At 37.3% G+C, this 26,166-nt stretch overlaps 1 protein-coding gene across 1 annotated transcript; it reads left to right on the top strand.

The window, feature by feature from the left end:
* Positions 1-1,287: 1,287 nt before the first annotated feature.
* On the top strand, positions 1,288-25,930 carry LOC306873373 (importin-5). Its single transcript, XM_079422624.1, has 26 exons — positions 1,288-1,392; positions 4,207-4,287; positions 5,599-5,791; positions 5,870-5,972; positions 6,058-6,154; positions 7,567-7,671; positions 8,518-8,640; positions 9,785-9,905; positions 10,197-10,284; positions 11,268-11,374; positions 11,451-11,575; positions 11,657-11,746; positions 13,402-13,575; positions 13,941-14,159; positions 15,697-15,780; positions 15,871-16,003; positions 17,563-17,684; positions 18,059-18,155; positions 19,239-19,411; positions 19,489-19,600; positions 21,439-21,494; positions 21,577-21,699; positions 22,929-23,148; positions 23,465-23,693; positions 23,771-23,912; positions 25,013-25,930. The coding sequence occupies exons 1-26, from the start codon at positions 1,315-1,317 to the stop codon at positions 25,097-25,099; spliced, it is 3,282 nt and encodes a 1,093-aa protein (XP_079278750.1). The 5' UTR covers positions 1,288-1,314; the 3' UTR covers positions 25,100-25,930.
* Positions 25,931-26,166: the final 236 nt, after the last annotated feature.

Below are 26,166 nucleotides of genomic sequence, written 5' to 3'. Positions count from 1 at the left end.
TAAAAGTATGATAAAACATCACTATCCAAACACACACACACACACACACACACACACACACACACACACGTTGGTTTTTGTGGTTTATGGGGACTCTCCATAGGCGTAATGGTTTTTATACTGAACAAACTGTGTGTGCTATTGCCCTACACCAACCCTACACCTAAACTTAGCCCTCACAGGAGACTTTGTGCATTTTTAGATTTTCAAAAAAACACCATTTAGTATGTTTTTTAAGCCTTTTGAATTACGGGGACATAGGCAGTGTCCTCATAAACCACCTTCATATTGTAATACCTCTGTTATACCCATGTCATTATACAAATTTGTGTCCTCATAAACCACATAAACATGCGCACACACACACACACACACACACACACACACATTTCATTGTCATTTCCACCACCACACATTTTTTAAAAGTATTTAAAAATTAATCATCACACATTAATAATATATCCACAATTTATGAGATCATGCTCTACTTAATATAAAAATTCAAGATATTTATTTTCTAATAAGCTCTTATCCAAACCAATATAAACTGACAGGTGTACTGTTCAGCATTTGGTCCTTAGAGCAGTTCATTTATCTCATTGACACATGTATAATTATTGTACATTGTAGAGAAACTGTTAAAACTAGATGCAAAACTGATCTTAAACAATTCTTGAGTGGCATAATTTATTCTATATTTAAATAACAGCTGTATATTGAGATGTGGATATCTTACAGACCTTAAAACTAGAGAAATACGTGACTTTTGAACAAGTTTTTTTCACAACTTGTTATTCTCAACTTCACAAGGCTAAAAGTGCCCCTAGTTGAAGAAACGCCCTTATATATTTAATTAACTTATTATATTAATTATATTAATAAATTATTATATTAATTATAACTAATATAATAATATAATATAATTAATATAATATATAATAATAAAAAAAAAACATTCACACGACGCCTAATACAAAATCGTAATATTTTACAATAGACACGCCTTTAACATTTTTCACAGGATAATTTCCCGCGTTTACGGTCGCACTTATATTGCAAGACGTCATTGCGTCCGTCTAGACTCCGCCCACTTCGACTTTCCCCGCGTTCCGCAGCCAACGGGATGATCAGCAGCTGAAGTATATCAGAGTCGTTTGACTGACAGCCAATCATTTAATCTCATTCACAAGCGTTAGCCAATCAGCGGCGCAGAGACGGCGCGTCGGTGGCCAATCACGTCCCTCCGTCCGGTGTCAGAGGTCGCTTCCCCTGCCGGCTTTCATTCGCTCGTCTCTCTTTCTGAATCCAGCAGCGATGGCGGAGCAGCAGCAGTTCTACCTCTTACTGAGCAACCTGATGAGCCCTGACAACACCGTCAGGAAGCAATCCGAGGTATGGAAGTCGGCTCGGGGCCGCTTTGTGTGGATGTATGTCGGGAAATCTAGCGTAATGTCGGTTCTCAGGTTTAGCGCGGGCCGCTCAGCCTCGCTCTGGCCCAGCACATGTGTGAAGCGCGCGCTGCTGCTGTGCGGCTCCGAATCACTTCAGAGAGTCGATTCGCTTCAACGAACCGACTCTGTTTTGAGTCATCACACAATGGCTCGTCGTGTGGCTCCTAACTATACTTATGTTTTGTATGTAACTTTATTTTGTCGATTGACGTATGTTGTGATTATTTTTGTCTTGTTTTGGATTAAATGATTTGATTACGATATGTTTGGTTACACTTAAAGATTAAACCGTAAGGATTAATTTGAGATCGTGATTAGGGAGGGAAATATCAACCAAACTGTTACTGAATTCGTTTTAGCATACTCCCATTAATCTTATTACATCTGTGGTACAGGTATTGCAGGCGTAATATGAAAGAGATGCAATTTCGAAATCAAACCCTCAGTTCGACCGAATCATTTCAGGGAATCGACTCAAATGAACGAATCGGAGTGCGTATCAGCGTGGCCTAACCAGCATTACAAACATGTGTGACACGTTTTTGTGTCCCGTCTCGGTTAAAACGCCTATAAATCAGATGTTTTCCTGAATTAATATCCCGTTTCTGCGTTATTATTCGAGCAGCGTCTCCTGTGTCGCTCAGATCGGCTTGAGCTGCTCAAACGGGTCGATAAATCTGTTTTAAACGAGTCACATGTATTTTCCGAGAACTGTCAGTCAAAGTGATGAACGCTGGCCACACAAACAATCGCAATCTGTTTGCTCTTTGCATATTTACTTGATTTTTTTTCTCCCCTCAACAAGCAACACGATAATCAAACTACATTTCTTAGAAGAATGATGCATATTTAAACCCTTTATCTTCGCTATTGTGGCGAGTCTTGTATTTCACTCATTAAACAGTAACTTTATACCCATCTTCACGCCATGAGATGAGCTTATCACAAAAGATGCCCATTCATACTGTCATGTCATGGAAACACTTTGGATTTGGGTCAGGGATATGCTTTCAATCGCATGGACCTTTTAAGTTTCTCGTTATATTAAATGCACTCTTATAACCCCACTTTTGCATGGAAGGTCACCAGTGTCTCAGATTTCCCGGCAAATTAGAATTTTCCCCCCAAAACTGGGCTCCCTATTGGCACGTGTTCAGACTAGTCTTTTGTTAGGCGCTTCTTTATCTGTGGGGAGTTCAAACCTGAGCTCATGTGGATCAGGATGGGTCATTAGGTCTTATCGCTCATCTCTGCCATCGGTCAGCACTTTCCTTTATCATAGACAATGCTTGACCAGCTGCATGCTAATGCTCAGCGGAAACAGACTCAGACGCTCACGGCGTGACAAGGGCCAACTGGCCCCCAGAAATCCGCTGTGATGCCACTCTTGTGTCTGACAGTCCTATGAAATTATTGCTAGTACGTTTCTGAAAGCTTTGAGGTGTGCGATTTTCCTTGTTTTGATTACACATTCCCATTGCACCGTTCATTCCAGGCATTCTGCTCATAACCACGTCCATTTGTCACTTGTAAACTGACTCCAAGAATCTGTTTGACTCATGCAGAATGAACATCTTAAGAGGCTTAGTTGCTCTCTTTCCTCCTTCTGGATGAACAGAATGAACCTATTTTGCTTTTAAAGCTGTAATGTTTTCTGTGCAAAAACATTTGCAGTTTAGGAGTCTTTCAGGGTTTTTGCAAGTCACAAATAAGTGATGAATGCATTGCAAAAAAATAATGCGTTAGTGTTTTTGTTTTCCAATATGAATGTCTAAACATTCTCAAATCAAGATGAATTTGCTTGAGATGCAAATATAATGTGAAGTCTTGGAAAAACTGAACAATTAGGTTAGTTATGAGAACAAATGTCTGACCATTGAGGAATGAATGTTTTCCTCTGAATTAAGTTGATTTGTCAAATATTTGTTCTTGTGTTGTGGTGTTTTTGCATCACTTTGCATCTCAAGTAAATGTACGCATTTTTAGACATGCACTGGAAAACACAACTTATTCAGCAGGAACTTCACTTTTTTGCAACTCCCTAGTCATAATCAAATTAATCTTTTGAAGTTCAATATTTAAAGTCTAATCAAACAAATTGGAATCAAATAAGAGTCATTGAATACAAATAAGAATTATCATGTCAATAAAAAAACCACAAAGTGCCACACCAGCAATGTTCTGTGACTCAAAAGTACATAGTTATTTGTAAAAGTTATTTCTACTGGTATTCAAGCCTTAAGTGTGGTGTTTTTTTTTTTTTTTTTTTTTTTTTTTTTAGTGAAGTGAATCAAGAAGTAATGGAGATTGGTTTGAGATTTCTAAGCTTAATGTTGCTAATGCAAATTTTGCAAATAATACAATTTCCTCACCCTCATGTTGTTCCAAACCTATGTATGAATTATTTTATTTGTTTTTCTTCTGATATTTTGAATGTTGGTAACCCAAAAGTTGCTGGTAGCCATTGACTTCCATAGTAGGAAAAAACATATGGAAGTAAATGGCTACTGCCAACTATTTGGTTACCAGCACTCTTCAAAAGGTTGTCGTTTTTTCTTCAGTAGAGGAAAGAAACTCATAGGTGTGGAACAATGTGAGGGTGGACAAATGATTTTCATTTTTGGGTGAACTATCCCTTTAAGAAAACACTTATGTATTGTGTTCCTTTCTGTTGATTCTTTATATTATAGTCTTTCAAACATCTATATGCATAAACTATGATGATGCTCATTAACTTCTTCATTTGTTCTTGTAGGAAGCGTATGACACCATCCCCGGTCAGACGAAGATCACATTTTTACTGCAGGCTATCCGTGATGCGTCCGCTGCCGAGGAGGTACGTGAGAGTCGGTTTACTGTCATCACAGCTGTAATATTTATTCCAGGCATCCATTTAGACTCTGTCTTTAAATGGCAGAAAGTGCTTTGTTTACACGTCCATTATGCCTCATACCTGCTCTCTCAGGGTCAGATGGTGAGCTGTTGTCTCGTGGTCGTTGAGATGTTGTTAGTTAAGTAATGCTGTTGTGCTGACCGTGAGTGGGCGAGGGTAAGTGGAGACACTGGTGTTCTTCAGACTGGACCTTGTTTACGCTTGTTGAATTCGATTCCTGGAAAAACCGATTGCTCAAGATGAGACCCGCAACGTATTCAGACTAACCTGTGATGGTTCAGAGCTTGAGATAGTTGAGGATTTGACCTTACGAGAGCAGGCAGGCTTTCACAGCACGCTTCACCCTCAGTAAACCTCTTTTAAACTCAGTGTGGTAACATTTTCACAATTTGTAGTTGAGTTTGGGTAGGGCTCCAGGTTTAATTGTTTAAATCAATTAAAGGCTGAGATTTAATTAAATATGCACTGTTTTAGAGGGAGTGGTGTCAACTAAGGCAGCCTTAAATATTACCGTACTTGATCAGTTGTACTATATATTTTTTATTTTTACTTCAATTATATATTTCAATCCTTTTTATTTTATTTTTTTAACTTCAGTTTTGGTGTGTTCCCAATTAGCAATTTAGTTTTTTCTGCTTAAACTGAATTTGATTTGAAATTTTGAAATTTTTCTTTTTTAATTCAGCTTTGTCAGTACTTTCTAAACTGTAACTGTTAACTTGTAAAGCCCACCAGTGAACATCTTTTAACCATTTAAACCACCCAAATGACAATGTGGTTACTCGAAACATGCCGCCCCATTGTCTAGTTGTCCTCTCAATGCATTTAAGCCTTTGCTTCACCTACGGTCTCGTCTCCGTCTCCTCCTGACCTCAGATATTTATAGATGTGTGAAACTAGAGTGCAACAGTTAACCTATAAAAGTTCTCATGCATCCCTCTGTTTTAATGGTTTTTTAATGTGACAATTCACTTTGTAAAACGGTTCTTATCCTAGTTAAGTGTTCTCATAATATAGCACAGCATAATTCATCATTTTTGTGTGAAATTATCTCCCGAGATGCTCTCTAGAGTTATTTTAGACAGTCTCTTCCTGGACAGGAAGCTGCAGTCATTTCTCAACCCTGCAGTTGTAAACTTCCTTTTTAATGCTAAATCTGTTTGTTTTTTCCCAACTTTAAGTCCCACATTTGAACCTGTGGCTTTATTTGTAAAGCACGTCCCTACAGTAAAGCTCTCAAATGTGTCTCCACAGGTTAAGCAGATGGCCGCTGTGCTGCTGCGGCGCCTGCTGTCCTCGTCTTTCGAGGAGGTCTATCCCAGCCTGGCCATCGACATGCAGACGGCCATCAAGACAGAGCTGCTCGCTGGCATCCAGTCCGAATGCTCCTCCAACATCCGCAAGAAGGTCTGCGATATCGCCGCGGAGCTGTCTCGTAATCTCATCGGTGAGTTTTGATTGTACTTCGGTTCGGCCGAATCAAATGGCGTCGATGTGAACTAATGCCTTGTGTTTTTATCCCAAGATGATGACGGCAACAATCAGTGGCCAGAGATCCTCAAGTTCCTGTTTGATTCGGTGAACTCTCAAGACGTCAGCCTCCGGGAAGCAGCGCTGCACATTTTCTGGTGCGTACAGTTTTGGCTACTTACCCAAAACTGATTCACAATTAGTTTATGCTGTGAAATTCTCTGTGGTTTCTTCCTCGTACAGGAACTTCCCAGGTATCTTTGGCAATCAGCAGCAGCATTACCTGGAAGTGATCAAGCGCATGTTGGTTCAGTGTATGCAGGATCAGGAAAACCCACAGGTCAGCGTCTCAAGCTCGTTAGCTTCCCCCGTCACACATGTGATAACCAGAAGTTTTTTAAATCACTTCAAAGTAATTTGAAAAATTAAGATTTTACTGCGTTGCTGTGTATTACATGTGCATTTACAAATGCATATGTTTTTAAGAGTGTGTGTGTGTATATACACACGTATATATATTTTTTTTTTTTTTTTTTTTTTTTTTTTTTTTTAACTCTTAACATACAATTGTTTTGAGTTAAGAAAATAAAAGTACTGAAGTCATTTAAACAGATGTTTAATTTATTTAAGGTTTGTATAATCATTATTATGAATCATGAGGCTAAATAATCCCACTCTTACAAATCATCTGACATATTTGATTTCCTCACTGGTTGGTTGCAAGTTTGAACCTGCTCTTTGTATTTAAGTATTTATTTTTTTCTCTCTTTTGTCCCTGCTATATGGTCTTTTAAACCTGATGAAAGGGTTCATGAACCCTTTATGAAACGTGATGCACAAAGAACTGGTTTTCTAAAGCTCCTTTATTCTTTGATTCGTCCTCTTCACAAGTCTTTAAGTAGGGTTGGGCCGTTAGACGATGCCATCATCCATTGCCGATGGCTGATAGACATCACGATGTTGAGCCGGAATTGTTATTCTGCAATCCGCCACATACCATTACCGTGTTCGGAAAGAAATGCCTACTACGGGATCCCAAAAGGGAATAAATACATGATGGGTGGAAAATATATATTTCAGTAGCCTAATTTCTCTCGCAGTTATATTATTGGGTAGTTATAGCCTACATTGTGGGCTTCATGGAGCTGCTATTATGCCTGGCACTGAAACGGCTTTTTGCTCGATCGCAATTCACGATCGCACGTACGGTTTATACTATGGAGCGGGATCTGCAAATCATTTGCCATCGTCTCAAGCTGGTCGCACACTGGATGAGAAGCTCACCGTTGGGTGGCGCCACGTCTTTACATTGTTTTGAATCGTTGCTGGGTGCCATGAACAGATGCCGAATGGCACCGCCGGTGCGCGTACGCTCATAGAAAATGTGTTTGAATTTTAAAGATGTGACGTGGCGTAACGCTGCTCTTGTCCAGTGTGCAATCAGCTTCAGTCATCTCTCCTTACTCTGTGGTAAGTGAAATTTTATGTACTGTAACAGGCAACCTTTGGCAATCGTTATTTGTTTTCCTTGCGTTCTGAATACAGATTTACGCTTCGGGCACACCCCCTAACTCCGCCCCTATGTCATCGTCCATCACGATGTTTCACTGCAGACATCGTCCGATGCCAATGTAGACATCACCCAACCCTAGTTTTAAGTGCTTTTTTCTTTTGTGCGCCTTGTTGGTTTTGTGACATTGCACCAGAATAAACCTCCCAGAGTGGCTGATTTTAAACTACTTTCATTTGCAGATTCGAACCCTGGCTGCCCGTGCGGCTGGCTCCTTTGTCCTGTCCAATGAGAACAACACAGCCTTGCTGAAACACTTTTCAGACCTTCTTCCCGGCATCCTACAGGTGAAGAGCTGCTCACCACACCTTTACTCAGTAACTTGTCAGCTCTTTTTGAATTTGGGCTTTCAGTAACTTATGTTTTATGACTCGCTGCTCACTATTTCCCAATTTATGTGCTTTTGAATATACCCTTTTGCCAAGTTCACACTGAAGAACTGAATGGGCCGAGGAAAGCATGCATATTGACGCTTGTATAGGTACCATTGCACACTTTGAGCTTAATGAGTTTAATGCACCCTTGTTCATTTTCATTAGTGTCTGCATTCATGCTCTGAGGTAAACTGGAGCATAAAATTAAAGATACTAATCAATCAGAAATGTATCATTTGTATAAAGTCATAATTTGTTTTGAAGTCTTGCCAATTTTAAACCATTCAAGTGAAAGCTCCACACATCCAGATTGAGTCCTGTTTCGCATCTTGTGCAAATACAATCTAAATTGTTAGAGTGCCATCTTGGCGAGTATTCTCAAATGCTCTTAACTGAATAACTGTTGTAGCTTGATTTATTTAATTTATACAGACTAAGCAGTGTTTTTACTTTTGATCACTTTATTCAATTTCTGTACCTGAATAGTTTCTTTAATTTGTCTTTGTTCTGTTTTTGTGTAATTTATTTGTTCATTTGAAAATTATATTATTGACTTTAATGTTTGAACTTCATATTAGTTAGTAGTGTTTGTGAAATTTCACTGGTACCTTATTAATTAGCATGTATAATTATGGGTCAAAACAACAAAAACAATGAGGTTTGATGAGATTTGGCAATCTGAGCAATTGTAGAAAGTTCTTAGCGTTGAGCCCTGCCAAAAAAATAGTACAGTACAAGAATCTTTCTTTCTCCAATCAGGCGGTGAATGAATCCAGTTACTGTGGTGACGACTCTGTGCTGAAGGCATTGGTGGAGATTGCAGACACGGCCCCCAAATACCTAAGACCAAACCTGGAAGCCACTCTCCAACTGAGCCTGAAGGTGAGCCAACATGAAAACTGGTTGTTTTATCTTGACTGATTGGGTGCGTGCATGCATACACACACACACACACACACACACACACACACAGCCATTCTAAAGTTTGGGATCAGTAAGATTTTTAATTTAAGTCTCAAAAGTTGTGCTCATAAAGGCTGCATTTATTTGATTAAACTGTAAAATTGTGAAATTACAATTTAAAGACTTTTCTATGAGTTGTCAAATCTAATTGATTTCTGTGATCAAAGCTGTATTTTCAGCATCATTACTCCAGTCTTCAGTGTCACATGATCCTTCAGAAATGTGTAATATGCTGATTTATTTATTGTAACTATGTACTACTGTTCAAACGTTCGGGGACGGTGCGTTTTTGTTTATTTAAAAAAAATAAATTATTCAGCAAGGATGTTAAATTAATGTGGAAATAAAGATTTTCTATTTTACTTTTACAATACGTTTTAATGAATTTTGAATAAGCATTGTTCTTAACTTTAATCAAAGAATCCTGAAAAGTATCACAGGTTCCATAAAAATATTGAGCAGCAATTTGTTGAACTTTATTCAACATTGATAATAATCAGAAATGTTTCTTGAGCAGTAAATCAGTATATGAGAATGATTTCTGAAGATCATGTGACTCTGAAGATTGGAGTAATGATGCTGAAAATACAGCTTTAATGAATTCATGTAGAAAATGTGTATTTTGCAATATTTCACAATTTTACTGTACTTTTGATTTAAAAATGCAGGCTTTTTTTTTTTTTTTTTTATAAAGTTTAAATGTCTTCCTAATCCCAAACTTTATGCATGCATCTCTTGCATTATAAACCTCTTCACTTGTGCCTGGTGGTTCCTTGAGGCAGCTCGTCTGTGCTGGTCCATGAGGTTTTATTAAACGGGCACACATCGATCTCTGCGATTTAATGCTTGGAAGTTGCCATTCCCATGCAGCTTCCACAGCCCGGTTGCAGAAACATGTTATCATGGGTGTGTAAGCATGTTGAGCCTCAGAATAAAACCCTGTCCTGCTTTCAGAGTGAGAATGACGCACAAAGACTCTCCCTTTAAACCATGTGACCTTTTAATAGACCGAGAATGCAGAATAACAGTCATTGTAATCTGATTAAAATGTGTTTGACTGCAGTTGTGTGCAGACACCAACCTTACAAACATGCAGCGTCAGCTGGCGCTGGAAGTCATCGTCACACTGTCTGAAACCGCTGCTGCAATGCTGAGGAAACACACCAACATCGTTGCTCAGAGCAGTAAGAGACATTTAACGCTTCGTATGTTACAGTACTAACTACTGTCAGAGCCAATGAAAGTCAAACTTAAAGCTACAAAAAGTGCACCGTATCATGCAACTTGACAAAACGCTAATGCAGAAATATCAATGCATGTTAAATAAATTATTGCAGTCCAGAAGCAATTGGTCTGTCACACTTCAGAAAAATGAAGCTGATAGCAATGCTAATTAGTTACTCTCCCAACACTAATTACTTTCCAAATAGGTTTTCTGCTGTCAAGTTTAATAATTTTTGCCCTTAATTGTTTAGTACCTCAGATGTTGAGTATGATGGTGGATCTGGAGGAGGATGAGGAGTGGGCCATGGCTGATGAACTAGAAGATGATGATTTTGATAGGTGAGCTTAATATTTGCACCATAAAAAGTACAGTAATACTGTTTTGGGTGGGGGGGGGGGGCAGACAATTGTTTGCTCATGCAAATTATTTAACCATAGTTTAGCTGCAACTGACCAATCCAAGTATTCATGGTCACTGGGTAATTTGCATACTAGTAATTTCAGTTGCTAAAAGTGGTTTGTTTCGGCAGCTCGCTAGGATTTGATCTCTGTGGATTTTAAGACCGGTGTACAAATTGATGTTTTGAAAAGGAGCTAAAAGTTATGGCAATAAATTTAACATGCACTGCAAAAAAAAAAATCTTCCAATACAAATATCTGAACTTCCTTTTAAATCAAGGTACATTTACTTGATGCAAAATGAAGATATTAAGTGTTTAAAAAGACTATAACCGTAAATATTACTTGGAAAAAGTAAAAAAATAGACTTATTTCAGCTAGTTGACGAGGCAAAATTTCTAGTTTAGCTTAACTTGTAAGATCAACTTTTTTTTTTAAAGGTAAAATAAAAATTCAATGATAAACCTTAAAATATAGACATTATTTTTTTTTTCAGCTATTTGACAAGCCAAAATTTCTAATTTAGCTTAACTTGTAGTAAAAGTAACAAATATTAATAAAACTATTGACATTTAAATGACCCAAAACTGCTAAAAACACAATGAAATTAAAATGAAGAGGATATTAAAATAAAAGCTCATTCAAAATGTTAACTATAACAGTATCTTAAACTAACACTTGGAAATTAGATTTTCAAACCTTGCTGTGTTGCTAATACAGTGATTTTTACATGTAAATGTCTACATAGTTGATGTATTGGTTCTTTACTCCTTAAATTTTCTATAATTGGTCTTTAAGTCTGAAATGTACCCTGTAATTGCAGGCATTTATTCTTTGAAATGCCTGTCAGTAGAGCTTCATTGTTGCTGATTATGGATCATTTATAAGTGTAATGTGACTCTCTGTTCTCTGCTGGTGTTCAGTAATGCCGTTGCGGGTGAAAGCGCTCTGGACAGGATTGCATGTGGCCTTGGAGGAAAGATCGTCCTTCCCATGATCAAACAGCACATCATGCAGATGTTGCAGAACCGTGAGTAGATGCGTCAGGATCTATTATTGGGATTGCATTTATAGAAATGAGATTTTAATGTTTTATTTCCCCTCAGCTGATTGGAAGTACAGGCATGCCGGTCTGATGGCGCTCTCTGCTATCGGCGAGGGCTGTCACCAGCAGATGGAGGCCATTCTGAGCGAGATCGTCAGCTTCGTTTTGCTCTTCTGTCAGGATCCTGTAAGAGAAATCACAGCACTTCATTTCTGATGTTTTAACAAGTACAGACGCTAAACCGAGCCTCATTCCTACCCCCTGCAGCACCCCAGGGTTCGTTACGCCGCCTGCAACGCAATCGGACAGATGGCCACAGACTTCGCCCCCACCTTCCAGAAGAAGTTCCACGACAAGGTATTGCTGGTTTTTTTGTAAATTCCAAACTATTTTTGTTACTCCAAAATAATAAAGAAAAGCAGTAGAAGTTGAGCCCTGTTCAGAATCTTCTGAAGTATTTTGATTGCTTTAACAGAACAGTTTTTCACAAGTCTTGATAAACGTGTATTGCATAGGGAGTGAAATTGTGCATTTTTTTTTTTTTTTTTTTTCAGTGCTTTTTTATAAATATTTCAGTGCAACATGCGTAATACATTTAGCTTTGATAACTAGTGGTCGCCAAGGCCGATATATCAGCCAATATCTGGTATTTTTCAAATATCGTCATCGGCCAACGTGTTCGAGGCGGGACTTTTATTTTGACGGTGCTGAGAACGGCAGCGCCTGAGCACACAGTGCTCACATTCTCCTTTGTTCGCTGTCGTCGTTAACCGTTCTGTCTAATACAGATAAAAGTCTGTCTAATAATCAGAGCTGTTAAACAATTGAATACAAAGCATTATAACGATTACTTTTATATTAATAGACAGGCAGACGTTATAGTACTACCGTTTGCCTTCAGCAAATGCGCATTTATGCAATTTAAACAAATCTTTGAATGACTAATGAACATTTAATTTCACAAACCTTGCAGATTGGTCAAATCCAGCTGTGAGATCTTTAAGCATTTGTATGCTGCATGATCTCGTGTTTTCTGTGACGGTCGGGATTGAATGCAGACAGGAGGAGAGTTCATCTTCACTAGAGTCATGCGATCGACAGACTTTAAACTCATGATTTCAAATTATGCTGCGCTTTATGCTTTTGCCCACTGCCATATTCATGTCATTTCCACTGTGTGCTGTATGTAAAATAAGTGTTACCTTGGCTTTATTTGACTAAATCTGATTCCCAATGCACACAAACATCCCAGAATGCTGAGTGCTCTGTTGGTTAGTGTTTACTTCCTTTTTAATTATATTTGTATTAAATATTTAATTGTGAAAAATACTTGGTCTTGATATCAGCCATTGGCCACCCTGCTATCCAAGATGCTATCCAGCATCAGCTGTCCAAAAACCAATATCGGTCGACCTCTAGTTTATTATTATTGGTTATTAAATAGTTGATTAATGTAAGTTACAACTATTATTATTATTAGAAGTACTAGTGATTTTAAATATTGCTGTGGTGATAAAATTGCAACTACTGTAAAAATAAAATTGACTTATATAGAATTAAAGCATGAAACTACTTTTAATTACTAATAAAAAACTAAGTTGTAGTAATTTAAATCAATGTTATTAATTAACAATAATAGTGACTATGATTTGATTTTGTTTTAGTGGTTCTAAAATCTAGTAATTTACAATAAGTTAATTAATCTATTTTATAGTTGTAATGGTAATAAACAACAGATTATTTAAAATACTATAAATATAATCTATAATTTAATAACAATAGTAGTAATATAGTGAGATTCTTTTAATAAAATTAACTGCCTTTTTGTTTTTGATTAATATAATTATGAATTGCTGTATTGAACCCAGGATGTTCCTTTTTAATGAATACATTGAAATTATTTTTGCAACTGGCTTCAGAAAAATGACATGCAGGTGCCAGCCCTGTCTGGGTGAACTATCCTCTTAAAGCATGATTGTCTGAGTATTCCTCATTGCTCTGTTTATGTGTAGGTGATCTCGGCGCTCTTGCAGACCATGGAGGATCAGTCGAACCCTCGCGTCCAGGCCCACGCCGCCGCTGCGCTCATTAACTTCACCGAGGACTGCCCCAAAACCCTGCTCATCCCTTATCTGGACAGCCTCGTCCAGCACCTGCACGTCATCATGGTGGCCAAGCTCCAGGAGGTGCGTCCCATCCCGCTTCTCTCGTTTATTAAATCAGTTAAAGGGTTTTTGTGTCCCAAGCTGCTCCTTTAATGAGTTTAATTCAGCGACTGGAAACTGCAGTTTCTCCATCTGTTTTCTCTTCCGTTAGGTGCACAAAGCTAACGCGGTGAGATGTAGTTTGATCTGGATTAGGGTCTGTTCAGCTTCAATTCAGAAATGAATGCAGTTTCATTTAAGTTTGCTGAATTGAAATTCAACGTACCCTCTGTTCAGACACTGTGGAGTTGTGTGATCACATATGAGTGAGAGTGTTGGAGACTTCTCATGTTTGTCTGGTTTATGGCGGTGAGTCGGTGCTTTAATGTTGGCTTTGATTCTTCCAGCTCATCCAGAAAGGCACTAAACTGGTTCTGGAGCAGGTTGTGACGTCCATTGCCTCAGTGGCTGATACAGCCGAGGATAAGTTTGTGCCGTACTATGATCTGTTCATGCCCTCTCTCAAACACATCGTGGAGAACGCCGTTCAGAAGGAGCTTCGCCTGCTCCGAGGAAAGACCATCGAGTGCATCAGCCTCATCGGCCTGGCTGTGGGCAAAGAGAAGGTGTGTATTAAGGGAGATGGATCATAACTTTTTTTTCTTGTAATTTTTAGTTTTCTTGATTTTAAGGTCCCATATTGTCAAAACTGAAATTTCCTGGCTTTTTTCATTATAACAGAGATCTAGGGGCTATGCAACTACCATATAAGTTTCAAAAGAGTCAGTCCACTGTAAAGTGCACACAGCCTGCATAAACTTGCAGTTTTTTCACGAGCCGCTGTGACTTCTGTAAAAATGTGACGTCCGAACAACTCAGTCACCGCCTTCAGTCACCATCCCGAGCACCGCCTTCCGTCCTTTTGCCAAACCCACAGACAGCATCGCGTCCATGCCATTGCTGAGCAACAACAACACAGAAACATGTCGAAAAAGGTTCACTTTAATGGCCGAAACCAGATCGGCGACCTGTAACGTTACTCTCTTCACTCAAAGGATGGACGATCAGACAGGCCTGTTACTATGAGGTGGATCACAGCTAACATGTATAGTAAAGACAAACTCACTGTCTATTTAGTCATGATGATGATGTAAATGCATTTCAATTTCAGCAGGCAACTATTTTTACTGCTACAATATTATTCCAGGGCAATTTTCTTTGTTTTGCTTACAGCTTAGCGCGGTGAAATAATTGAAACGTCGGTCCTACATGACCCTAGTTACCTGTGGTTGGCCTAGCGCTGCATCACTCAGAAAACAGGCTTTCCTGTAGCTCAAATAGTAGAGCATGGCGCTAGCAACGCCAAGGTCATGGGTTTGATTCCCAGGGAAAGCAAGAGCTGTAACTTGAATGCAATGTAAGTAGCTTTGGATAAAAGCGTCTGCTAAATGCATAAATGTAAAACAACAGGCCAATCAGAAGATAGGCTCATGAATATTAATTAGATGGGCCAAATCGACCTGTTTTTATCAGAGCTCATGAGAAAGCTACCACATCTGTAAAAAAAAAAAAAGATGGGTTTTGGTACTTATACTAAATTTTATTTTTTTTTTTTTTTTTTTTTTTCTCTTAAGGACATCAAAACGTAAAATAAAACTCCAGAAAGGTGTACAATATGGGACCTTCTATGTACATGTTGATTTAATTTTAAACAATTATTTAATCAAATTTATTTTAGTTATTTGTTTCTATTTGAATCTTTCTAGATTTTTCTTGATTTAAATTTTTAAAGTAGAATATATTGAATCAAAAAGAGATCAAAATAATTTCGATTCCTTTATCTAAACATTAAATGTGATTCATTCACTTGTCAGTCAACATGCTTGTGCCAACTACTCTTTTGAATGGAAGTATTGGAGATCAGTTAATTTATTATTTTTTTTAAACTTGGTCCATTTTATTATTTACACTTAGATAAATTGAGTAACATAAAATTGAATGAATGTCATTTTATTTAAACCTTGACAAATGAATACATCCCATTAAATCATTTTGCTTGTGCCAACTACTTGCTCTTAAGTGTAAAAAAAAAAAAATGCACCTGAACGTGTTTGGTTGCGTAAACGCCTGATTTGTATCCAACCCTTTTACCTTCTTTTGTAGTTCATGCCGGATGCTTCAGCTGTGATGCAGCTCCTTCTGAAGACACAGACTGATTTCAATGATCTGGAGGACGATGATCCACAGGTCAGCAAACACCAGCCGAGCACGTCAAGTAATCTGATTTCAATATTGGTCTTTCTCTTGTATGTTTGAGCTGCTGTCTTTTTCCTGCAGATCTCCTACATGATCTCGGCCTGGGCGCGCATGTGTAAGATCCTGGGCAAGGAGTTCCAGCAGTACCTGCCGGTGGTGATGGGCCCGCTGATGAAGACGGCCTCCATCAAACCTGAAGTGGCCCTGCTTGATAGTAAGTGAGCTGTGTTTTTAGGCATCATAGACACTCTTATGGTTAAAAACATCTGTGCGAGAGAAATATTGTGCATTTTTATTCAGACAAGGGATGTAAAGGTATGAATTTCTTATCAGGATTATAGTGACAAATTATCACGGTATTGTTAAAATGTGCTGGAGATGTTCACTAATACATCAAGTTTTATATTTAAAAATCCACAAACAATCACTAAAACAATAACATTAGCAATGATGCTGGGATTTTAAATGACAACTTGACTGAGAACAGTTTAATAGTGTTCAAATCTAATGTAAATGTTCCAATAAAGCTTTGAAAAGGTTTCATAAGGAAAACTTCACATTTTAGCCTTTTAAATAAAGAAAAGGGTTAAGTCAAAATGACAATTGATTAATAAATATGCATTTTATCTGCTCCATAAATAATTCTAGATGGCTTATCTGAATTGTTTAAATGTGTAGAATCCATGAGCTTGTTGTTCATCAGTCGGTCAATTTACAGCAGGGCATGCAAATTCGGTCTGTTTTTGGCCAGACAGAAACTGCTCTCAGGCTGAATGTAAATATAAGTGTCTCTCTGACAGCAGGTGGCGCTTTATATTGAAAAGCTGAATAACAGCTGTTTCCAGTAACACAGCAGTATTGCGATTAAGAGCACTTCTTTAGGTATTACATGGAGCAAAGATGAAAACAATGCCATCGAATCGTTTCAGAAGACAGTCAGAACCTTCAGAGGTACATTCATATAATTAATTTATTCATTCACTTGTATAATTCCCTCAGTAATCTTTTAAAACGCCCTATTTTCACTCAAAACGAAACTCCTCTGCTGCTGTGCGCACGTGACACTGTTACTGAAAACAGGATAAATACTGTCCAGCATAAATCAGTTCAAATCGCGGTAATCGAATACGATTTTAATGATTAAAATATGAAACGGTAATACTAGCCGTGGGGAATTTTATCATGATTTATCGTCAAACCGGTAATCGTTACATCCCTAATTCAGACTTCCACTTAATGTTATTGTAATGAATGTTTTTTTATTATTAATAATAATATCTATGGTTATAAAATTGATTTAGTCATTACTACAGTAGCTGTAAATTCAAAGACCAACTATAATATAACGCTATGCTTTAAAATCAATATTTCTATTTTTATAATTTACAACTACTGTAGTAATTGGTAACAAATGACAACAGTAGTTGTAATTTATATAAATCTATTACAATTTTATTATTGCTAGTTTTTTTTACATTTATTTTAAAATGTACAACTGTTTTAGTCTATTATTATTAGTTATAAATTAATTCTAATTGTAAAATGTATATAATTACTATTAAAATGTTGTTATTATTATTATTATTATTGGGTGAAGTAAATACTGATTTATTTAAATTAAGATGACTGTTGCTTTTGGTGGTTGTAAATTTGTAATCTTTTATAATGGATAATAGCATTGAATCCAGAATGTTTATTCATGCTTGATGTTTTAATAATTAAGATTAGTAGCGTTTGGCTAAGTGTGAGTCTAACGGTTTTTGACTCGTACAGCTCAGGACATGGAGAACATGTCTGAAGATGATGGTTGGGAGTTTGTGAATCTCGGAGACCAGCAGAGTTTTGGCATAAAGACGGCAGGCCTGGAGGAGAAAGCAACTGCGTGTCAGATGCTGGTGAGTAGACAATCCATCCAGGCCTGCAGAGAACCAGTGTCCCAAATGAACCCTTACTGTCTAACTTTAAAGAGTCACCAAATGAGCTTTTGAGGAACACATCGATGCTTTTGGCAGGTGTTTTCCAAAGAGTCTGGAAATGTAACAACCACTACATTTCCTTATTCAAAATTAATTTAAATAATGCACTAAATGGTTTATAAATGGGTCTAAATGCATGCATTTTAATCAAATGATGCATGGGAAAAAATGCAATTGCATGGCTATAAATGTTTTAAATTTTGGGTCCTGCAACTAACCAAATTACTGGCATGTTGCAGTAAAAGGGTTTCTCTTGAATTACTTGGAGGATATAATTTTGTCTGTTTCCTCAGGTGTGCTATGCTAAAGAGCTGAAGGAAGGGTTCGTCGAGTACACAGAGCAAGTGGTCAAGCTGATGGTTCCTCTGCTGAAGTTCTACTTCCATGATGATATCCTTCATTAGATTAGAACTGCTCATCTTCTGTGTATCTTGCAGGGTAATGCTCTGAATTAGTTTTCTCTAATGTTGACATCTAGAGTGCAGGACAGGTTTATTAGCATTTAACTCTAACTTTTATTAAACTGCAATAAAATTGAGAACTAGATTTAAAAAAGACATGCACAATTACGAACTTAGCAATAAAATTAAAAATTAATTAGTTTGTCAATTTAATGACTTAGTTTTTTGTAAATGCGTTTGTAATTTAGTTTTTTTTGTCTATATAGTTCTTGTCTATGTAGTTAAAACGATTTTATTTTATCAGTTCACTTGCATTTCTCATTTTCTATTAGTTTAACTTTAAGTACTAAAATAACAAACTAAAATAAAATTAGAACTTGAATTATTTATTTTGACTGTAGCATGCAGTTTAGCAGTCGCAAATAAGAAATGCATGACTTTACACCTGATTCACTTTCAGAAATGTAAAAATACACATTTCCAGTTTCTTAATTACAAATTGTTTATGTACATTCAGTCATTTAGCAGCCGCTTTTATTCAAAGCAACTTGAAATGAAAGCAATCAAAATCAAGAGCAATATGCGAGTGCTGTAACTCTCAGTTAGCTTAACATAGTACACGTAGCAAGGTTTTTTTGAATTAATAAATGAAAACCGATTGAATGGAAAAAGAATAGAGCAAGCTAGTGTTAGAGGCCTTTTGTTTGTTAATTGTATAATAAATGAAGAGAACTGATAGAATACAAAAAGATTAGAAAAGCTAGTTTTATTTTTTTACGAGTAGAATTAGAATAGAGTTAGTTACAGGGTCAAATAAAGATGGAAGAGATGTGGTGTTAGCCGATTCTTGATGTATGTCTAGCTGTTTAGTCATTTCAGTACACTAACTTAAACTAACTTTCATTTGTTTTGCAACTCCCCCGCCCAGTCCTACAGGCCCACCACCCAAGTGATGACTTTTTTATTTTTTATTTTTTTTGGGAAGTTAACTGCAATAACCCTGATGGTTCTCAGTTTTTTAAACTCGTTCATGCACCTGAGACTCTGTTAGCATCCTTAACGTGTGTTTGACGTGTGCGTGTGGCGGCGGCCGAGTCCATGCCTCTCCTGCTGGAGTGTGCTCGCGTCCGAGGCCCAGAATACCTCACGCAGATGTGGCTCTTCATGTGTGACGCGCTCATCAAATCCATCGGCACCGAACCCGACTCAGACGTGCTGTCAGAAATCATGCACTCGTTTGCCAAGGTAATTCATGTTCATTCTGCAGTTCGCTGTACGAGTTACAAGCTGTCTGTGTATAAGTCAATGTCTTCACTCATTAGTGCATCGAGCTGATGGGAGACGGATGCCTGAACAACGAGCACTTCGAGGAGCTGGGAGGCATTTTGAAAGTAAAACTGGAGGAGCACTTTAAAAACCAGGAGGTCAGACAAGGTGAGTCGCACACGGGCTGTTTATTTGAACAAAAATGCAGTAACAATTGTGAAATTAAAATTTAAAAGGGCTGTTTTCTATTTGAATGTGACCCTGGACCACAAAACCAGTCTTAAGTGTCAATTGTTTTTAAATTGAGATTTATACATCTGAAAGCTGAATAAATAAGCTTTGCATTGTTGTATGGTTTATGATAGGATCATATTTAGCCCAGATACAACTATTTGAAAATCTGGAATCTGAGGGTGCAAAAAATCAAAATATTGAGAAAATTGCCTTTAAAGTTGTCCAAATGAAGTTCTTATTAATGCATATCAACTTAATTTGATTAGTAATATTTACGGTAGGAAATTTACAATATTTTCCTGGAAGATGAACTTTACATAATGTCCTAATGATTTTTGGCATGAAAGAAAAATCCATAATTTTGACCCATACAATGTATTTTTGACGATTGACCGTTTTCAGTCACGTAACCGTCTCGAAGACTTGGAGGGCAAAACATCCATAGAACTGCTGCACAAGTTTCAATTTTTCATGTTTCCCAGCCGCAAATATTTAGATCGCCTCTCAAAAGAATAAAACACAGGTATTTCTGAACAAAATGCAAGTTTTGGCCATTTGCAATCCATACTAAGCACCCGCAGTAATATTTCAATCATAAACAATGCGACAAAACGCTTAAAGTGCTGTAATATATTTAAAACTGTAATATTAAAATTCAGTAAACGCCACATTAATGATGCATAGTTTACGCAGGCCAAGCAGATGAGGCTGGAATATGAACGCAATCCACTTAACGGCTCAGTGTTTTCCTTCTAATGGTTTTCTACGGGAAGCCGTTTAATGTGACACTTTGCACACTGCGTTTTTAATTCTGGCTTCATCTTACCTGTACAAAATCATCAATAAGGTGTCCACTGAATCTCGCCTTTTAATAGGCCTATCTGCGTTTTACTACATTGTTACTTGATGCAATCTGTGTAAAAATAGCTGGCGGTCAGTGGAGCAATGCTTTGAGGAAATGAAAACGATCAATTGCTACAAATATACCACAGCGCCTTAAGACTGGTTTTGTGCTCCAGGGTCTCACAATTTATTTCTATGATCAAAGCTGTATTTTCAGCATCATTACTCCAGTCTTCAGTGTCACATGATCTTCAGAAATCATTCTAATATACTGATTTACTGCTCGAGAAACATTTCTGATTATTAATGTTAAACTATTGTGCCGCCGAAGATTTGTTGAAACACTTATTTTTCAAGATTCTTTTGATTTATAGAGTTCAAAAGAACAGTGATTAAATATTTTTCAACGTGGTTTTTTTTTTTTTTTTTTTTTTTTTTTTTTTTTTTTAATATCAATTTAGTGCATCCTTTTCATTTTTCAAAAACGGATCTTACTGAACAAATCTCCAGTTTTTTTTTTCTGGATTCTGTTTTAATGATTAGATTTAAATGTAATCAGTCTCTGCTTATTTATTTATTTTTTTTTCATAATTTTCCACCTAGTTTATTTTTTCTGGATTAATTTTTAATGGTTAATTGAATATTTTTTGGTAATCAAAACGCATGTCTAATTAATTGATCATGAAACTTGCACAATTGTACGATACAACCTCTGAATATTGACAGCTGGCAAAAAGATAATTTACTATATGCTGTAATTATTTGAGAATTTTCAGAAAATTAAAGGATTAAAGATTTTGATTGGCTAATGGAATGCCATTTTCAGCCAATTACAGTCTTTAAGACCTAATAGGAGACGTTGTAGATTTTCATATGGAAAGTCATACAGGTTTGTGAAGTTTTACTAATTGTCTAATTGTTCTCTGCAGCCAAACGACAAGATGAAGACTATGACGAGCAGGTTGAGGAGACGCTACAAGACGAGGTGTGCAGCTCATCTAACGTGTTTCTTCCAAGGTTCATTGGTTTGGATCACTAATGAAGCTGCTCTTGATCTGTATGTTTAGGATGACAACGACGTCTACATCCTGACCAAGGTGTCAGACGTCCTGCACTCCATCTTCAGCAGCTACAGAGAGAAGGTTCTCCCGTGGTTCGAGCAGCTGCTGCAGCTCATCGTCAATCTGATCGTAAGTCCTCACTTCTCCCGATAAGCTGGGTTTTTAAGGGTCATTCTATGGAAATCTGTTTTTCTGTTCCTAGCCTTTACAGAAATATTACACTTGAACACTTTAGGGTTACAATTTCTTTGTTCAAATAACACATTGTTTCAATTTTAAAATAGTTACACCTCCTTGAGCCATCAATGTGGAATATTTATCACAAATATATTTGCATATACATAAATATTTTATTTAATTTCTTTTTCTTAAATATGTGGGTAGATAGTATTTATAGAGTTGTAACTTTTTAGTTTTAGTTACTTCTTATTTGTAAGTCGCTTTGGACAAAAGCGTCTGCTAAATGACAAAAGTAAGTAAAGTAAGTAAATATACGCAGCACACATTACATATGTAAACACTTATTTTGGATGCGATTATTTGCAATTAATCATTTGACGGCACTATAAAATATATAATGAAAGTAGTGGACCCTGGAGTTGTCACTGGTGTTTGGGTTTAACAAATTAATTTGAAATAAAAATCACGCTGACATCACTTGACTTCCTGTTTCCTCTATGATCTATGGAAAAAGCATAGATGTATATGTGTAGATGCCTCAGTGATGGTTAAGCAAGCCATCCACCATTTTTGGAACGGTCTGCGATCCTTTGAGCGCATTTACTGTGTGCGTTTACAACAGCAAGTTATACGCTTGTATATCTTTGAATATTCATTGATTTTATTATGGTGAATGACGTCAAGTTGACGTTCCAGGATGGTGGACGTGTTAACGTATCTGGAACGGTCGTGTAGGGCATCTACACGCATCTATGGAAAGACCGATAAGTCCAACGGTCTCTTCAGTTATCAGACAGTCTCACTTGTCATGATTTCATAAGAAGCTTTTAGCTGAACTCACTGGTATGACCTGCTTTATTGTTAGGGAATTGTAAAAAAACAAGAATACAAATGAATGAAACCACTTATACCATGATTGATTGACCTGCGGTTTGATACCTTGCAGCAGCCATTTTATAAAATGCATTGTCACCTTCCTCGTGGGTAAATGCACAAAAGAGATGATCAAAAAAATCATTAAGCTGTCATTTGTGTATTCAAAGTCAATGTAATCTAATGTTAACCAGTTTAAATGTTAGAAAAAGAGATGCACATTAAGACGTCTTGCCATACCATGGACATTTCTGTAGAATGACTCTTAACAGGTTATAGTGTTTATGGTGTTGTGTCTCTGACAGTGTCCTCACAGACCCTGGGCGGACAGACAGTGGGGTCTGTGCATATTCGATGACGTCATTGAACACTGCAGCCCTTCTTCCTTCAAATACGCCGAGTACTTCCTGCGGCCCATGATGCAGGCGCTATGTGACACCAGCCCGGAGGTGCGACAGGCGGCCGCGTATGGCGTCGGAGTCATGGCTCAATTTGGAGGAGACAGCTACAGGCCTGCTTTCACAGGTGGGACGTCCTCTATGCTTTCCAGTAGGGCTGCCACTAACGACTTTTTAAAAAAAAAAAAATTTTAATTTTTCGATTAATCTAAACGATTAATTTCCCACACAAAATTAAAATTGTTTTATTTGCACTTTCATGATTTTAATCAATCAACTTTTCTGAATTTATGCAGTATTTTTGCACTTGATTTATTCCTCCAATATTTGACATTCTGCATTATTGTTGTCAATTAGTATATTCTGGGATTGTTTTCTGCTTCATGGAAATCATAGGTCCCTACCTCATATTATATTCATGCACATTGTGATTGTTCTTCCAGAGGCCGTCCCGCTGCTTGTGGGTGTGATCCAGTCTCCAGAGTCCAGAGTTAAAGAGAACGTCAACGCCACGGAGAACTGCATCTCTGCTGTGGCCAAAGTCATGAAGTACCGCCCAGAGTGCGTCAACGTCAACGAGATCCTCCCTCATTGGCTCTCCTGGCTGCCACTCAACGAGGATAAGGAGGAAGCTGTCCACACATTCAACTATCTCTGTGACCTCATCGAAAGGTGCGTGTCTGTCAGCTGAAGTGAACTCTGGGAGCCTTGGATGCAGATTTGAGTTTAATGTTTGTTTCCTCCTACAGTAACAATCCCATCGTTCTTGGACCTGATAATACAAACCTTCCCAAGATTTTCATCATAATCGCTGATGGTGTTGTGAGTGAATCGATTAAAGGTGAAGACGGTTGCAGCAAACGATTGGCTAGCGTTATTCGTCAAGTACAAGTAAGTTTAATTTATTCCCCTTTTCCCCATTTTTTAATGTATAAATGCATAAGTAACTTGAATATTACTGTTTGTATTTGTTATATATATGGTGCTTTTAGATTTAAAAATGGCAGACATGCCTTAATGATTTGCAATATAAAAATGCATGTGTATCAAATATAAATTGAACATCAAAGGGCTGATTTATGCATGTTAACGTAGTTTTAGCATTCAGAAATCCTAGCATAGCATTTGTTTTCAATTCATGTAGATATTTCTAATTGTTATATCGGTGCCTGTAAACATCAAATTGTTTATCCTTGTTCTTTAACATCTTGTAAGATACAAATATTCAATGTGTAAATCCAAATATTGCAAATTGTGATTTAAAAATATTTAATGTCACCCTAGTCATGTACAGTATAATTTTCATATAGCGCGCATATATATATGTATATGTGTGTGTGAAAATTGGTATCATATTCAGATTTATGCATTTAAATATTGTATGTATTTTTGCTTTAATTTAATTTCAGTTGTCTAGTCATGTAGTTAAATATTTGTATTTGGTATGTTGATGTGTATATAGTGTAAAGATCTAGTAAAATAGAAATTTTATGTGTATGTTCATTATGTATGAAGTTAATTTGCAAAAACAGAACTCCGTTTTTAAAAAAATTCAAGTGTCATGTTTTTTCATTGAGATTAATTGTAATTCATTGCACAGAGTTATTCTGATTAGGTAAAAAAGAAACAGCTAAGTAATGTAACTTGGTGATTTAAAAAAAGAGATTTTTGAAATAGTGTTATGTTTTTGCAAATAAACCCTTCATATGTAAATATTCTAAATGATATATTTATGCTTTTAAATATTTATCTTTGCTATACGTGTATACATGTTCGATGGTTTATTCTTTAAAGATTTTGCAAATGTTTTCTAAATATACTTTAAAATGTATTTTCAGTGTACAGTTAAGTCCATTTTTAGACCATTTAAGAGCACTGGCACTTATTTTTTTTCCAACACAAAGTAAAATTTTTGCTTGCAGGTTGACCCGTGCAGAATTTGCATGCATTTCCATGTCTCCTGTCTGACTGCGCTGTGTTTTTCTCTCCAGGTTTCTGGAGGACTCTGGACGCAGTGTGTATCGGCGCTCAACGAGACGCAGCAGAAGGCCATCCAGGACCTCCTGAACACGGCCTGAGTGAACGAGCGAAGCCTTAACCCTGTAAAACAGCCCATCGATTGAGGATTAAAAACTTTGCACCTGGAAATCCACATCTAGATTTTTGGCCCTTTCCCCATTTCGACTAAAGAACTGTCATGTGACTTGAGTTTGTGTTGGGCCTCTGAGCCGTCTGGACCCGATCTCTCGAAGTCTTCAACAACAGGGCCGAGGGGCCGGCGAGTGCGTGTTTGTTTCAAGGGCCAACGGCTTCAGAAACCCTCATCTTGAGTGGACGTAGGGGGGGGTTTAGGGGTTTGAAATTAAACTAACCGTCATCCATCGTAGATCTTTAAGAATTTCTGGTGTAGAACTTGTGCTTTTCTCCCTTCCGAGATCAGTTCTAGTTATTTTGTCAACTCGTGTGTCTGTCGATCCTTGCCGACACTGATTTAGGGCTCGGTCCGACTCTTCTCCGACGGATCGGACTGAACGGACTTGTGTTGGTTGAGCTCGAATGCTGTAGAGCGATGATGCAGCGGTCATGTCGTTGGCTTTTTGTCTTTGAGTTTCTTTTAGGTTTTTGTTTTCTCTTCGACGCCGGTGCTGATGTTTTGGGAGAAACGGGCATCGGTTTGCTCCACCTTCGCTGATGATGTCTGTTATGGCTAACATTCTGTCATTGGCTCACTTAATCCATGCAATGAAATAAACTACATTGGAAAACCGGGACTCTGGGTTCGGGCTTCTGATATTATGAAGGAAATGCGCAAATCTGAGGCCGGTTGGCTTACGAGTTGTCACATGTCCATGGAACATTTGTATGATATGCAATCTCTCACTTTCAGTATTAAAGCTGCAAGACATGATGAACTTTGTCAGCGTTTCATTGTGATCTGCATGCTCTCAATATGAGGATCTGTGGAGTCCAGTAGAATTTTATATATATATTATTATTATTTTTTTTTTGGTCCAAATTTAAATGTTACGTTCTGATTCTGAACTAGTAAACCTTTGATTCAGCAGTTAACCGTTGTTAATGAGGCTACAGAAAGCAGAAACGAACATTATGGAAGCTGTTTACATTTTTTTTTTTTTTATGGTTT

Source organism: Barbus barbus (genome assembly GCF_936440315.1).
Source record: "Barbus barbus genome assembly, chromosome: 8".
NCBI lineage: Eukaryota > Metazoa > Chordata > Actinopteri > Cypriniformes > Cyprinidae > Barbus > Barbus barbus.
Note: the sequence above shows the minus strand (reverse complement) of the source record. Positions and strands in the feature narration are given on the sequence as shown.